The sequence below is a fragment of the Ictidomys tridecemlineatus genome, chromosome 2, assembly GCF_052094955.1.
Source record: "Ictidomys tridecemlineatus isolate mIctTri1 chromosome 2, mIctTri1.hap1, whole genome shotgun sequence".
NCBI lineage: Eukaryota > Metazoa > Chordata > Mammalia > Rodentia > Sciuridae > Ictidomys > Ictidomys tridecemlineatus.
In genome coordinates, this window is record NC_135478.1 from 157,547,649 (window position 1) to 157,561,931 (window position 14,283).

Genomic DNA, 14,283 nt, shown 5'->3' on the forward strand with positions numbered 1-14,283 from the left:
GCCATTTTTTTCTCAACCTATTAGTATTGATGGTATTTTATTTTGTCAAGGTTTATAATGAGTTGTCAAAAACATTTGCTCAGAGCTGGGTTGTGGCTCCAAGATAGAGTGCAGCATGCCTAGTATGTGTGAGGGTTTGATCCTCAGCACCACATAAAACAAAAAACTAAAGATATTGTGTCTACCTTGACTAAAAAATAAATATTTGGAAAAAAAATTGCCATTAGTTTCTATGATAGATTTTAACTTAATTTGTTTCTATTCATTAAAATTATGAGTTGATTTTCATGATGGCATTGATTTAAACTTATTCATTAGTGAAATGGTTCAATATTATATACTTGTTCTTTTTACACTTATATAGTACAGTTTATTAAATTAAAGTAATTTTCATTAATAGAATTCAAACAATTTATAAATAGTTGAAGCCAGATGAAAGTTTTTCTAAAATTTTTTCCAATCCTTTATATAAACTATTCCTTTGATTTGGTTGCTAATTGGCAAGTTTCATCAGTTATTATATTTCCCTCATACTTCTTTTGAAAAGCCATGTTTTGAACATGCTGAGCTTAATTCATCTAATTTACTTTTGTATACACATATGTAGATAATTTTGCAGTATGTAGTGTGTGAATTCAGAGAATCTGTCTGGTCTATCTACTGATTGTTCCTAAGTCATTTATTTGATAATTACCAGAACTTTCATTTTGATCATCTGTCCTTCCACTTTGGTGGGCATTAAGCAATGCATTATTTGGGTATGTACTTAAGCTCGAAAAATTGACATTTTTCTTAGTAAAATAAACAGATTCTATTTCCTCTTAAAACCACAAATCTTGACTTTCTTCTCTGGCCTTCCTGTGAACAGGGACTCTGGAAAAAGAAGTGTTAAATGTGGAGTTTTAAGGAATATTGTGCTCAGTGCTTATTTGTAATTTTTTAATTAACATATCTGACCTCAGACAAATGAAAATCACATTTTAAAATGTAAAAAATTAATTGAAATTCATCTGGGATCAGGAATATATTAAAAGGTTGCCAGACAAATCTAAAGCATATGCAGAACTAAATGTAAAGACACTGGACATACAGAGGAGGTTTTCCCAAATCCTGACAGCCAGAAATCTTCCCCACCCACCAAGTATGAAGTGATCCATGTGGGAATGTTTGAGCAGTTTTCCATTTGAGTAAATTTGTTTTCGAGTAAATTTGTTACCTATTATTCAAATGAAATTAGAGATTCTTTTTTGAAGGGTAGAAAGAGGTATCCTTATCTTTTATGAATATGCATAAAAAAGAACTGCTAAAAGGGTCATGCAAAGTAGGAAAAACTGTTTTCTTATAACTTCCATGTGAATTACCAAATAGTTCAAAAAGTGATTAAAAATTTGTATCTCCTTCATCTGTAGAACTCAACACGGAGGAAAAGTTCTCCATCTCAGTGGATGTGAACCTGTTTAGACTATATGTTTGTTTTGTTAAGGCAAAAACATTGCTCCTCATTTACCACAATCATTTTACAGCTCTCTGATGTGTTGCATAATCTTCCTGATTTTTAAAAATTAAAATTGGTTTTGTGCCAACTGAATTTCTTTTCCTGGAACTCATAAGTGGTTGATGTATTTTTGAGGTTGAACATTAGTAGCACTGAGTCAACTATTGTATGTTTTAAGATTTACGGTATCAGGAAAAACACCTGCTGAAGATCGCCTTGGTTTTCTCATGATGTCATCAAGTCTTTGCAGCTGGTGAAAGAATTTGGAGATGTGTTGTTCTTCACACTTGAATTTTGTTTGCCTGATTATACATTTCCTGAGGTCAGGGTCTATACCCATATAGTGTTAAGAGTTAGTTGTATCAACTACAGTGCTCTGCCTGTAGAAATATTCACAATTGGGACCTGTAATATTTTCCCATTTGTTCAGTTTTCTATAGTTCAAGTAGTTTGTTCAATGGGACAACGTAGTAAGGTGGTTAGATGTATAAATAGCTAGCCTAGAATTTACTTTTGTATACTATTTCTTTAATTTTTCCATCTGTGGAGAACAGCACTGGTCTAATGATATCTTCAAATGACATGAACTTGTTTCTTTCAAGGAACTAGAGTATGCTGTTTCGGAATGAAAACTTCCCAGTCCCTCTTCAGACATTTCATAAGAGTGTAGGAACTCCAGAAACTATTGTATTATGTTCTTCATTTTATCCTGGATGTTTCTGCTATAGCATGGGTTTCTGTATGAAAAATCAACTTCTATGTGATTGGTAAATGTGGGAGGTAGGTCCATGTGGGATGGGTATCAGCTCACTGGCAAATTTCCCAGATGAGAGCAGTCAGAAAAATAATAATAGAATTGATTATAACCTTAAGATGGCAAAAACCTCTCTATTTGACTGACTCCCTAGAAGCAGAAGCCTATAGGAAAATTTCAAAGCTGCACCTGCTCCATGTCCTGACCTTGGAGAGAGATGCCTTTGCTCCTGGGAGATACACTTCCTCCCATGCTAACCTCCATGACAGCTTCACTGTGAAAAACTTGTTTCCCAGTTACATTGTGTCCATCATCCCTTATGCAATTAATATTACAAGCATTTTTGTTTATTTGTATGCATTTTAAATATCTATGGAGGCCACAATTGCAAATTAAAAGTTTTGTGTATTCTATTTTTCAAGGTATTTTCCCACAAATTCTCTCCCCCTACTTTGAGACATTTCAGAACTCAAAATTTGTTGGAAAACTTGTATTAAACAAGAAATATTTACCTACCTATCTATGTACACCAACAGTGAGGTTGACTGGGTTGTACATTGCAAAATTCCAAGGCAATACATTCATAGACTATAAAGAACATGGTGGCATTTCCTTGTATTTAAATAATACAAGCAGCTTTGTAGCTTTAAGGTTAAATAGTTCTTTGAGGTTTTTTTTTTTTTTTTTTTTTTTTTGAGGGCAGTGGTACCAGGGATTGAACTCAGGGGCACTTGACCACTGAACCACGCCCCCAGTCCTATTTTGTGTTTTATTTAAAGACAGGGTTAGGTCTCACTGAGTTACTTAGGGCCTATCTAAGTTGCTGAGACTGACTTTGAACATATGATGCTCCTGCCTCAGCCTCTTGAGCTGCTGGGATTACAAGCATGAGCCAGCATGCCTGGTGTTCTTTGAGGCTTTTAACAACAGACAACAGGCTATTCTTTAATCCAGCTTATTCTAAGTTGCAATATATACTATCTGACAATATTGGCTAAGGGGAGGAATTTACACCATCAGTTCTCTGGCTTCAGGTTTTTAGCATGATTATAGTTTCTGAATTGTCTTATTTGGTAAATTAGCCTGCTTTTGTTTGCAAGCCTACTACCAGTAATTTTGATTGTGCCCAATACTTCAAATTCATAACAAGCAGACTTTTTGGTAGTTGTGTATTCAACTATGTAAAAGAATATAGGACAGGAAAAAAATAAGGTGTACAGATGGGTATCTTACCTCCTCAGTCTGGGGTACTTCTTGGCAGTTCAAGGTTGAAGGGAGGAGATCTCAGAAGATGGTATGTGAGACACCCTGTAGAAGCCTTTGTATCTACCAAGAGAAACTAACATCTCCTGCAATAGCTTATAGGTATTGAGGGTCTAGGTCTCAAATACCTGTTTATAATCTAAACTACACCTACAGAGGATCTGGTATTTAGAGTTCATTCACAGTTCTTCCAGTCTGGTTGTGGTTCACCAGACAAGAGTTATTTTTACCATAAACAATGTTGTCTCGTTAAGTAGCTGAAATTCTACCTTTATGAGTTTCTAGAGAAACAGAAGTAGGAGGTGACCTCAAGGTCACAAGGTCTTATTATCTAGTCTTTTGCTGTTAAGACAGAAAAACCTTCCTTCTGTTTATAATCTCCGCCCCCCGCTGGAAAACAAAACAAAACTGCTTTTCTTTTGGGTTCCTTATGGATTAAGTGTTCTTTAGCTCTTATGTATTATATATTTATCTTAATTGACAGTAATTGAATCTGTCATGTTAGATTTCAGGAAGAAGTAGCTATTATGTGTATGTTTTCAATTAACTTTGTTTAATGAAAAGTTCCAGGAAATAGTTATTGAATATCTACCAAATTTATAGGTATCATTCATGGTCATCATAATTCTTTTTAAAAATGAATATATGTTTTTTAAAGTAACTAATTTATTTTTTTTAAGAGAAGAGAGAGAGAGAGAGAATTTCAATATTTTCAGTTTTCAGCGGACACAACATCTTTGTTTTTTTTTGTATGTGGTGCTAAGGATCGAACCCGGGTCGAACGCATGCCAGGCCAGCGCACTACTGCTTGAGCCACATCCCCAGCCCAGATAGGAAAGGCAGCAGAATACAACAGACACTAGTATGGCAATATGTAAATCAATGGAAGTGTAACTGATGTGATTCTGCAATCTGTATACGGGGTAAAAATGGGAGTTCATAACCCACTTGAATCAAAGTGTGAAATATGATATATCAAGAACTATGTAATGTTTTGAACAACCAACAATAAAAATAAAAAAAAAATAAAAATGGATATTTGGGGGCTGGCAGTGTAGTTTAGTGGTTAAGGACATGCTTAGCAGGCATGAGGCTCTAGGCTCAATCCCTAGTGCACACACAGAAATTTGTAGAAGTACTTTTCTATGGAAAAGCAAATAGGGTGTCATGAGAAAAACTCATTCCATGTGTTAAAGCAAGGACATAATGTGTGTTTTCCATGGAGTGTTTGCATGTGGAAGTGTTGAGAGGAAGGAAAAGTATGTAAGTGTGAATGGGATATGTTCTAAAATATTTCTAGTCAATAAATACATGTGATTGGACAAGTTGCTGTTTTTGAGATATTAATTTGTTCTTGAAAAAATATACATATTTACTAATGTTCATTCCATATACATTTTAAATTATTTCTTATAAATTATGATTTTGATCCCTTGTCTTTCATAAGAGACAATCTTGATAACTTGTAGAACTGATGATCTCCCATCAGTTCTACAAATATTCAAGACACAATGGTAATTTGAATATTTTTAAGAAGACTTTTCATGGTGCTTAAAAATCTTTTTTTTTAATTAAAAATAAAGCCCCTTGAATTTCCTATGGAAAATGGATAATTACGTGTTCAAGATGCCCTTTACAATTTACTTTTTAAAAATAATCTTTATTTACATAATTAGATAATTATTTCCTTTGAATTTCATTTATATTATTAATTTCTTAATATGCATGCTAAGAAATATGTAGTCTATTTACAAATTATGTATTAAGTTTGAGTTATTGAAATCACATATTTTACTGATAAAAGCTGAAATAGAATGTTAGCATTTTCTCAATATTATATTAGTAATAGTTACTGTCTATATAAAAGAGGATCCATGGTATTTGAAATTTTCTGGCCTGAAGAAACCATAAATTAACATAAATTAATAACAGTCATTAGGATATTATAGTTATACTATAAGCTTTAATTTTTCAAGAGGAAAATTTGAAGCAAATGATATTTTGTTGTCTATTATATTTTGCAGGTACATTTTCTTGATTTTAAATTTGCGTCTCCCAGTCAGAAAATGGAAAGCCTAATGTGCATTAGGGAATTTGCAAAGAAAATGAAAAAAAGAAAAGTTTTATTATATGGTCTTATCATAAATTACTCACAGGTAGGTAAAATGTAGATATCACCTAAATGTATGTTTTGTGGACTATAATTTTAAGAAAATAAGTTAGAAACTAATTTTTTTGAAAGCAAATGGTTATTAAGAAGGGAAATTAAAATTGTGAGATTACTAATCTACTAATGTGCTATAATAACAACTTCTTAGTGCTGGAAGAGAAATTAAAAATTTTATATTTCAAAAATAAAAACAATGATGTGTGTTGGTCAATATATCATACTAGGTAGCCCACATAGTATTGTCAGATTAATTTTTTTTCCTTGTTATTAAATTTTTGGTATTGGGGATTTAAGCCAGGGGCAGTTCAACACTAAGCCCCATTTCTATCCTCCTTTTATTTTTTATTTTTTAGTTTGAGATAGGGTTTCACTAAGTTGCTTACAGCCTTGCTAAGTTGCCGGGGCTGACATTGAACTTGCAGTCCTCCTGCCTCAGCCTCCTGAGCTACTGGCATTACAGGTGTGTGCCACCATGCCCAGCAGGATTGTCAGATTTAGCAAATAAACAGAGAAAATTTCCAAAGTTGAACTTTAGATGAATAATTTTTTGTCAGTATGTTCCAAATTTGGAATTTAAATTTTTAATTGCTTTTCTGTATTTAACTAGCAACTCTATAAGGCTCATGGTATTGTGTACTTTCATTATTTTTTAAAATTAATTTATTCATTCTTATACACAACAGCAGAATGCATTTCAATTCATAGTACATGTTTAAAGCACAATTTTTCATCCTCTGGTTGTACACAAAGTAGAGTCAAACCATTTGAGTCTTCATACATATACTTAGGGTAATGATGTCCATCTCATTCCACCATTTTTCCAAAACACATATCCTCTTGTTTCTCTTCCTTCCCCTTTTCCCTATCCGAAGTTCAACTTGCTGCTTATAAACATAGTGATAACAAATGTATTTTTCTCTAGTTAATTACCATACCTTCTCATAATCTGAATGACAAATATCGACTGTCAGTGCTTAAGTAATAATGAAAGTAAGCTTTCAAGATTATATATACCATTGAAAGAGTTATAGTTTAAAAAAGTTTGATAAATATCAATACATAGAGTTAAACATACTTTTTAAATGAAGTGTTTTGCACAAATCCAAGATGTACTGACAAGTGTTTCACATCTTCAAATTGAGGGAAAGGGAAATACTGTTTTTTATTTGCTCCTATAACCCTGTAATCATGAACAGCTCATGAGATTACTATTCCATAGATCCAACTTTGGGAAACACTTCTTGCCACATATCATAAGCAGAGGTCACTGTCTTCTGGACCAGCTTATATCTGTATGAATATTTCCACTTGGTTAATTCAGTATTTCCATTGCTGAGTGCCTAATTGACAGTCATTCTGCCAACACCATGTATATATAATGTACATTAGGCAGAACTTGTATTCACTGTGCATTGAAAAAAAAAATCCACAATTTAAACAGTGTGGGTTTGTGCTTTCCATGGTGGTGAGAGGTGGAACTTTTCCTAGTGTTCGTACATTAGGCTTTAATCCCTAAATCTAATCCTTCTCTGATTGCCATTTTTATTTTCCTACATTGTTACTGTATATCCCTTTAATTCTCTTTATCAGAGGAACCTTTCTAGATTTTTATTCGTTTTTTCTAAGACATAATATCAAGTGCTGCTTCATTGAATAGATTTTCCATGTGTTAACAACTCTTTGGAACGGAGTATATATCAATTTGACTGTGAAGTAAGAGTTAAACACATGGTTTCTCTTGTTTAAGGAAGGCCTGTTTTCCATATGTGATATTTCTGATAATGTAGGTAGATGGTCTCTGACTTTTTTTTTTTTTGACTGTACCTTTACAATGCTGATTTATATAGTGTTTATACTTAAATAGGATTAGGTAAGCTTTTCTTTATAATCACTTAGCACCTGCTGTGGCTGCTTCCCATTTGTGTTTGCACAGGCTTCATTTACACTTATGTGTAGGACATGCTGTGCTTGGTGAATTTAAGCTTATTAGTTTTATTTCATTGCTTCATTTTTTCATATCATTTGCATTCATAGTATAGCATAATTTTCTGTTTTATATAGTTTATAAATTGTGTAGTTTTAGGAAAAATCTGATTCAGAAAATGTTAAGAATTAATTCCTTTTCTAATATCTACAAATGTTCTACAGTGTTGTGCATGACCAGTTATTAATGACTTTTTGGTAATTCAGTGACAAATCCATCTAATCATAATCTTTCATCAGTTACTTTATTTTCTTTTAATTATACCATAGTAAACTGCTAAATGTTTTGCTGAACTCCAATATATCCCAGATGTGTGCATTTTTGAGATCATAGAGATGATTTGCTAAATTGTTAAATATACTTGATTCCTTAGTTGTGTCAATGTAGTAAAGCACTGATTAACTTTTACTAAAATTATTGGAAATGAATTAAAGATTTGAAACTTATGGTCTAAACTAGAGTGTTAGTAACTGTAAAACACTGTGAACTTTTCCTCAAAATTTGTTGGATAATTTTAAGTGGTCATATCACTCTTCCATAATCACATAAACACAACTGTGGATAATGTAAATGAGATTTTATAGTTTAATATGTATAAAAAATCTTAGTCCCTTTCTAAGTATTAAAATCTATGAACAAAAATATTACTTTTCTTTCATTTTTAATCCAACTTTGCCATGCAAGTCATTGAGGTATGTGATATAAAATTATATTAGTGAAACATACCCTAATTATCTGAAAATTTTTGAGGATATGGCAGTGAGATATATTTCTGGCATGTGTATTTCAGGCCAGTAGCTTAGAATTTACAGACTTATTGAAGTCTAAAATACTTTTATAGTGAATTTTTGTGAAAATATTTACAAGTATACGTGTTTCAATAAGTTGTTACATATGAAGTTCTCTGGCAACCAAAAATTTTAAAGTCTATAAAATTTAGAAGCTCCTGGAGTAGTTTTCTACTTAAGATGTGCATTTCACATACTTGGGGATTTAGAGAGAGAACTACACAGGCTCAAGGTTAAAGAGTTTTCTATAACCATCTTATAATTAATGGTTTATTCTACCAAATTAATGTTTATTTCTTTCTAAATTGAAAAACCATGTAACATGAATAACTATGTACATTTTCTAAGGCCCCAGATTATCTTTTTGTAAAATGCACCTATTATAACTTGAAATGTGTGTCATATGAGAAGGTGAAAACCTGGGAGAAATGCTGGTATGCCAGATAACACTTAGTGTGTCTCTCACTCTAACATGTTATCTCTGGAACGTGTGTCTGGTTTTTCCTTCTTTTCCATATGTAGCCAAAAACATTCACCTGTATTTTCTTTCTTTCTTTCAGAAATAAATTATTCATTACTTTTAGTAAAGTTCAGAAAGGGATTTTTGTTTGCAGACATCATTAGAAAAATAACATGCAAGACTACAAAGGGGAGTTTTAAGATTCACCCAGGAAAGGTTGAGGAAAATATTAAACATGAGTGCAGATGTTTACTATACCCATATTCTCTTTCTCCTTTCTTCCCACTGAGCTGTTCTCTGTTGGGTTTCATATGGTAGGGAATAGGACTTAAGATTCCTTTTGGCGTAGCATCTTAGGATGGGAACATTGGGAAGAACTGCACTAATGGCCCAACTGAAGAAACCAAGCTCAGAGAGGTCAGATGATCCTGCTCTACCACCCTCTCCCTGCTCCAGAATTCCACTTTTTTGGTTCCTACAACTACAGATAAGGAGGGCATTTTAAAAAGGAAGAAATTTATAAAAGCATTTTTATAAGTTTATTTTTAGTAATTATTTGTAAAAGATTTAAGAATCATTGTGTAAAAGTCCAAAGCAGGATATACATGAAGCCTTTTTTCTTTTTCTTTCTGTTTTTTTTTTTTTTTTGGTAATAGTATTGCATTAGATGAAACTCTATAAATTGGCTTTGTATCACAGAGTATAATAGACCACTCTACTTGGATTAAATATAATCATCCTTTTCTTTTGTCTGAGTTTTTCCTTGTAATTAACCACAAGTAAACTCATAATAAAACTTTAAGAACTCTAATATGGACAGGTCCAACTGCTGTAAGGTATCTTTGGGCACAAATACTGAATTTGTAAGGTACAATATCAGTCTATCTAAATTAACACATTTGCTCTATGTCTTCTCTGCATAGGATATATAAAATGTGGATGATCATTGTAGACCATATGGATAAATGCTATTAAATAGGAAAAAAAACCTTTTTAAAAATTATGCTAATCTTGGAGAAGTGAGACTGTTTCTTCAATAAGCAATTACTTGGAATTCAACTTGGAATTATTTACTGAACACATGATACTTTCCATGGCGCTGAATCATATGGCATGCAACACCAAATCTTTTACAGAAACCCAGAATACCATGCTCAGAGTAAAGCAGGCTTTTTTTTCCTCTTGATGTGGAAATGTTTATGAGAATAAATATTTTTCACTTTCAGTAGTGTTTTGGCCTTTAGAGTTAATCATTTGAGAAAATGTGAAAGTTATAAAATATAATGTCTTCAAAATTGTATGATTTGAGAAACAAAACTGTTTTTAGGGAGTTTGTTCATCTCACTTGGTTGATTCATTAAGGACTGACAGTAACATTATTTTACTTATGTATAAATGGAATGCAATATTAAGACAATTTTTGTTACATATCTTTCCAGTTTTTGATAAAAGAAGAAACTTTTTTATAAAAATAAAGGCATTCCTTCTGAGGAGGTACTACTATGAAAAGTTCTTAAGGAACTAATTCTTTTAGCTATGTATTCTTTATCACTGTATAACCAGTATTTGATGGCTTCAAAGAACATCATTCATTATTTCATAGTCTCTGTTTCTCTTCTGCTTTGGGTATCTATCTCAAGGCTATAATCATTCCAGGATTCTCCTGGGAACAATCCTCTTTCCAGCTCACTCACCTGTCTGTCTGCAGGATTCATTTCCATGTGGGTTAACACCTCAGTGCTTCATAGTTTCATGAGCTTGGTGGCCTGCCTCTGTTCCTTGCCATGGGATCCACTGCATAGTGTCTTTAAAAAGCCTAACAAGCAGGGAAGAGAACCAGTAGGACTGAAGTCCCACTTTTCTGTAAAGTAATTACCAAGTGACAACCTATCACCTTTGCTGGTTTCTATTTATCAGAAGCAAATCTCTGAGTTCCACCCTTGCTCAGGAGAAGATGTTACACAAGGGCATGAATACATAGTGGTGGGGATCACTGGGGGCCATATCAGATGCTGCCTACCACAATAATAATGGAGTGTTAATATTGTAGACCAAGTATTATATTTCTTGCTACCTACCTCTAAGTGAATTAAGGTGTTGGTAAATTGGACTAGAAATGTGTAAATATGAAAAGCACACAGCTTATTTATGTATGCTTGTACACATACCCAAGCACCTATGTGTATAGATGTGATTGTTTTTCCACCTTGACATGTGAGTAGAGGGGTAATAGATGGAGAGGGTACAACAGAATGGAGGAAAACCAAAAAGTGGAAACTTGCTTTTACATTATTGGTACAATTGTTTTTAATGGGTTAGATTCATATCAACCACATGAATACAATAGTATCGCTTATTCTAATTTTATTTTTTTATTGAGAAAGGGGAATTAATGAGTGAAAAACTATGACTAGCGTATTGCAGTAGGCACTTTGAACCATAACTTTTAAGTTTTTGATTTTCAAATTTGTAGCCATTCTCAAGTCACTTAAATTTGTCTTTCTCTACTAAATTATTAAATAACCCTAACTCTTTACATACCAACCTTAAATCAGACATATCAGTGACAATTAAAAATATTTTAATTTTAAATAAGGTAGGCTTATATCGTTTTCAAAGACATCACATTCTATATCTTAATTTTATATGGTTCAACTTAAAATTTGTCAGCATCAATTTGCTTTTTAATGTTTCCATTCATTCTAAGTCCACTCATCTTGCTTATTTGATGGCCCAGTGCCTCTTGTGAACTTCACACTGAATTGAACACCAATGGACACAAATATTAGTCTGCTTGAAGATTATAGCCTGGAACACGAAGGCTTAAACATGACACATTTAAGATTACAAGGGCACTCGTTTTAAAATACTTAACATGATTAGATTATAAAAACTTATGTTCTGTCAAATTTTTGAGATAAATTAACAACTTTATTTAATAAAGCTGGGCAGACAATAGCTATCAGAGAAGTTGAGAATGGGGAGGGTAATATTTACTCCCCTTTCCAACCAGATACTCTGTTGCTTCTATGGTGTCAAGGGAGGTCTCCTTGAGGTCTATAGTACTTTATTACACAATTATAGCATCCTGAAAATTTTTTATAAGCTGTGAGAAAAGCCCAGAATTCAGAAAAACTGTATGAAGAGAAAAAATTAAATGTATTATCTTAAATTAGTTAATTATAGACTGCCCGTTTTGTCTACCTAGTATATGCTAGCATTTCCAACTCATACTTAGTTAACAGTATTTCACTATTGAACAAACACTGCTGAAGCAAAGAAAGTGGTATTAGATGTGTATCAAGGATGTTGGAGCTTCTTTCAAGAGATAGGATGAAAAATTAGTAAAACATACAAAGCTGAGATATCTCAATAATAGTAAAATAAGTTTTTAAAAAATTAACATGCCTTAATTTTTTTTATGAGATATCATTTTCCTACACTATGTCATAAGGAATAGTTTTGATACTATGTTCTCCTTTATATTACAATTAGAGCATTATGTTAATGGAAGGTGTGTATATTTATAAGTATCTATTTCAGTTCAGTTTAGTGCAGTCCGTATTACAAAATAATTGCTAAAAAATGGTGCTGGCACCTTTGAGACAGTTGAGATATATTTCTTCAAAAGCATAGAATTCATTAGCTTTGTCTCAAAGGCACGGGAAAACATTTTCAGAAAGCAGTTCCTATAGTACAGCAAGAGGACTAAAAATGAAAAGGAGCCAAGGGCTGACAGCTGGAAACCTGCTAGTGATCTTTAGGGAAGACATGTTTGTAGACTTGTGAAATCAAATTGAGAAACTTAATTGGGACTCATCTGATTTTCTATAAACTGTCCAATACAAATCCTGTTTTACTAATAATATAAATGAAAAAATAGTTATGGAGTAATTTCAGTCTTTGTCCAATTTCTGGTGTTTTGAGTAATGAAATAGGAAAAAATAGGTATAAAGAATAGGGTAAAAGAAGAAATTGGGTAGTCCCTGGAAAATGGTTTTCTAATGTTTGTGGCATTATTTCAGTTCTTTGAAATAAATTGTTTTGTATCTGTACTGCTTGCATAGGTAGACAGTCTACATTATGTAGACTTTCCTTAAACACCATTTGAATGAAGGAGCTGTATTTTCTGTTTATTTTCATTTTATGGAACACTATCCAAAACCGCAGAAGCAGCTGTATAAAGAACTCTAAAATTGCAGTGTTTAACTGAACCTAGTAAAGAACATTACATGCAGTGTAGAGGATTTGAAAGTGTCACCTTGGGTAGGAAGTGAAACCAGATAGTTAAAATGTGAAGCCAAAATAATTTTTAAGGTTTGACACTCTAGCCTGTAATCCCAACTACTCTGAAGTCCAAGGCAAGAGGATCACAAGTTCAAGGCCAGCTTCGAATTTAGTGAGACCTTGTCTCAAAAAATTAAAAAAGGGCTGGGGTGAGTTGGGTTGTAATTCAGTGATATATTGCCCTGCATTTAATCCTGAGTGCCACTGGAAACAAAAAGTAACAAAAGGATCTGGTGTCCTAAGTCAATAACAATAAGTCTAATTACTTTGAAATACATGGAGCCTATTGAAACAAATTGGCTATTTGTTACTTAGATCAAAAATAAGTAATTTTCAAAAGAAGGAGCTATCTGTCCAGGGACCATTTTCCAGGAATGCAATGGAGAGATGGTAGTAATTAGTTTTATTCGAATTCCAAATTTCTGCCCCAAGCAGTTAGAACTTAGAAAAAATAATAGCTTGTAGCATCAGAATCCACATTCATTGTCTATGAGAATCCTATCAGCATTTCTGATTATGATCACAATAGAAATAAAGAGATATGTTTTCTACCAAGAGTCAGAGAAATGAGTAATATTTGGCATATTGGTTTGTATATAGAAAATGGTAAAGTTTATTAGTTTTTCTTCCATCTCATTAATCACCTTTCACAACTGGTAAGGAAATATGTTTTAATTAAGCTTTGACTTAACTCTTACTGAATGGAGAAAGATGACTAAATACTAATACTATTAGGAAATGATTGCTTTAATAACAAACATCAGTAGTAACACCTTTTAAGCTCTATGTTTTAATGGGCAGTGAAAACAGATGTTTCACAATGACACTATTCATTATTATTTTGCTTTTATCATTGTTTATGATTTGTAATCATGGTATCATTCTGAACCTCTATCAGGAAGAATATTAAAAAATATCACAAAACATTGGCTGATTTTTTCAGAAATAATTATATATTGTAAACTTTCATTTTTACTGTTTGCTTTCTTAAAATATATAATTCAAAATTTTTGTTTAGAGAGGAGAAACTTCTAAATAATAATGGGAATAATTAGACCACAGATCTTACATGTGGATAAATC

The 14,283-nt window shown here is 32.6% G+C and overlaps 1 protein-coding gene across 9 annotated transcripts in view; it reads left to right on the plus strand.

Annotated features, from left to right (window-relative positions):
- Crppa (CDP-L-ribitol pyrophosphorylase A) overlaps positions 1-14,283 on the plus strand; it is a 287,503-nt gene that overhangs the window by 169,496 nt on the left and 103,724 nt on the right. For 7 of the 9 annotated variants that reach the window (XM_040291722.2, XM_078040031.1, XM_040291725.2 and 4 more), the window contains one exon: positions 5,537-5,668. The exons of the other annotated variants lie outside the window; for them this stretch is intronic. In XM_040291722.2, coding sequence (XP_040147656.2) covers positions 5,537-5,668 — 132 coding nt within the window. The remainder of the gene's footprint in view (positions 1-5,536; positions 5,669-14,283) is intronic. 9 annotated transcript variants of the gene reach the window in all.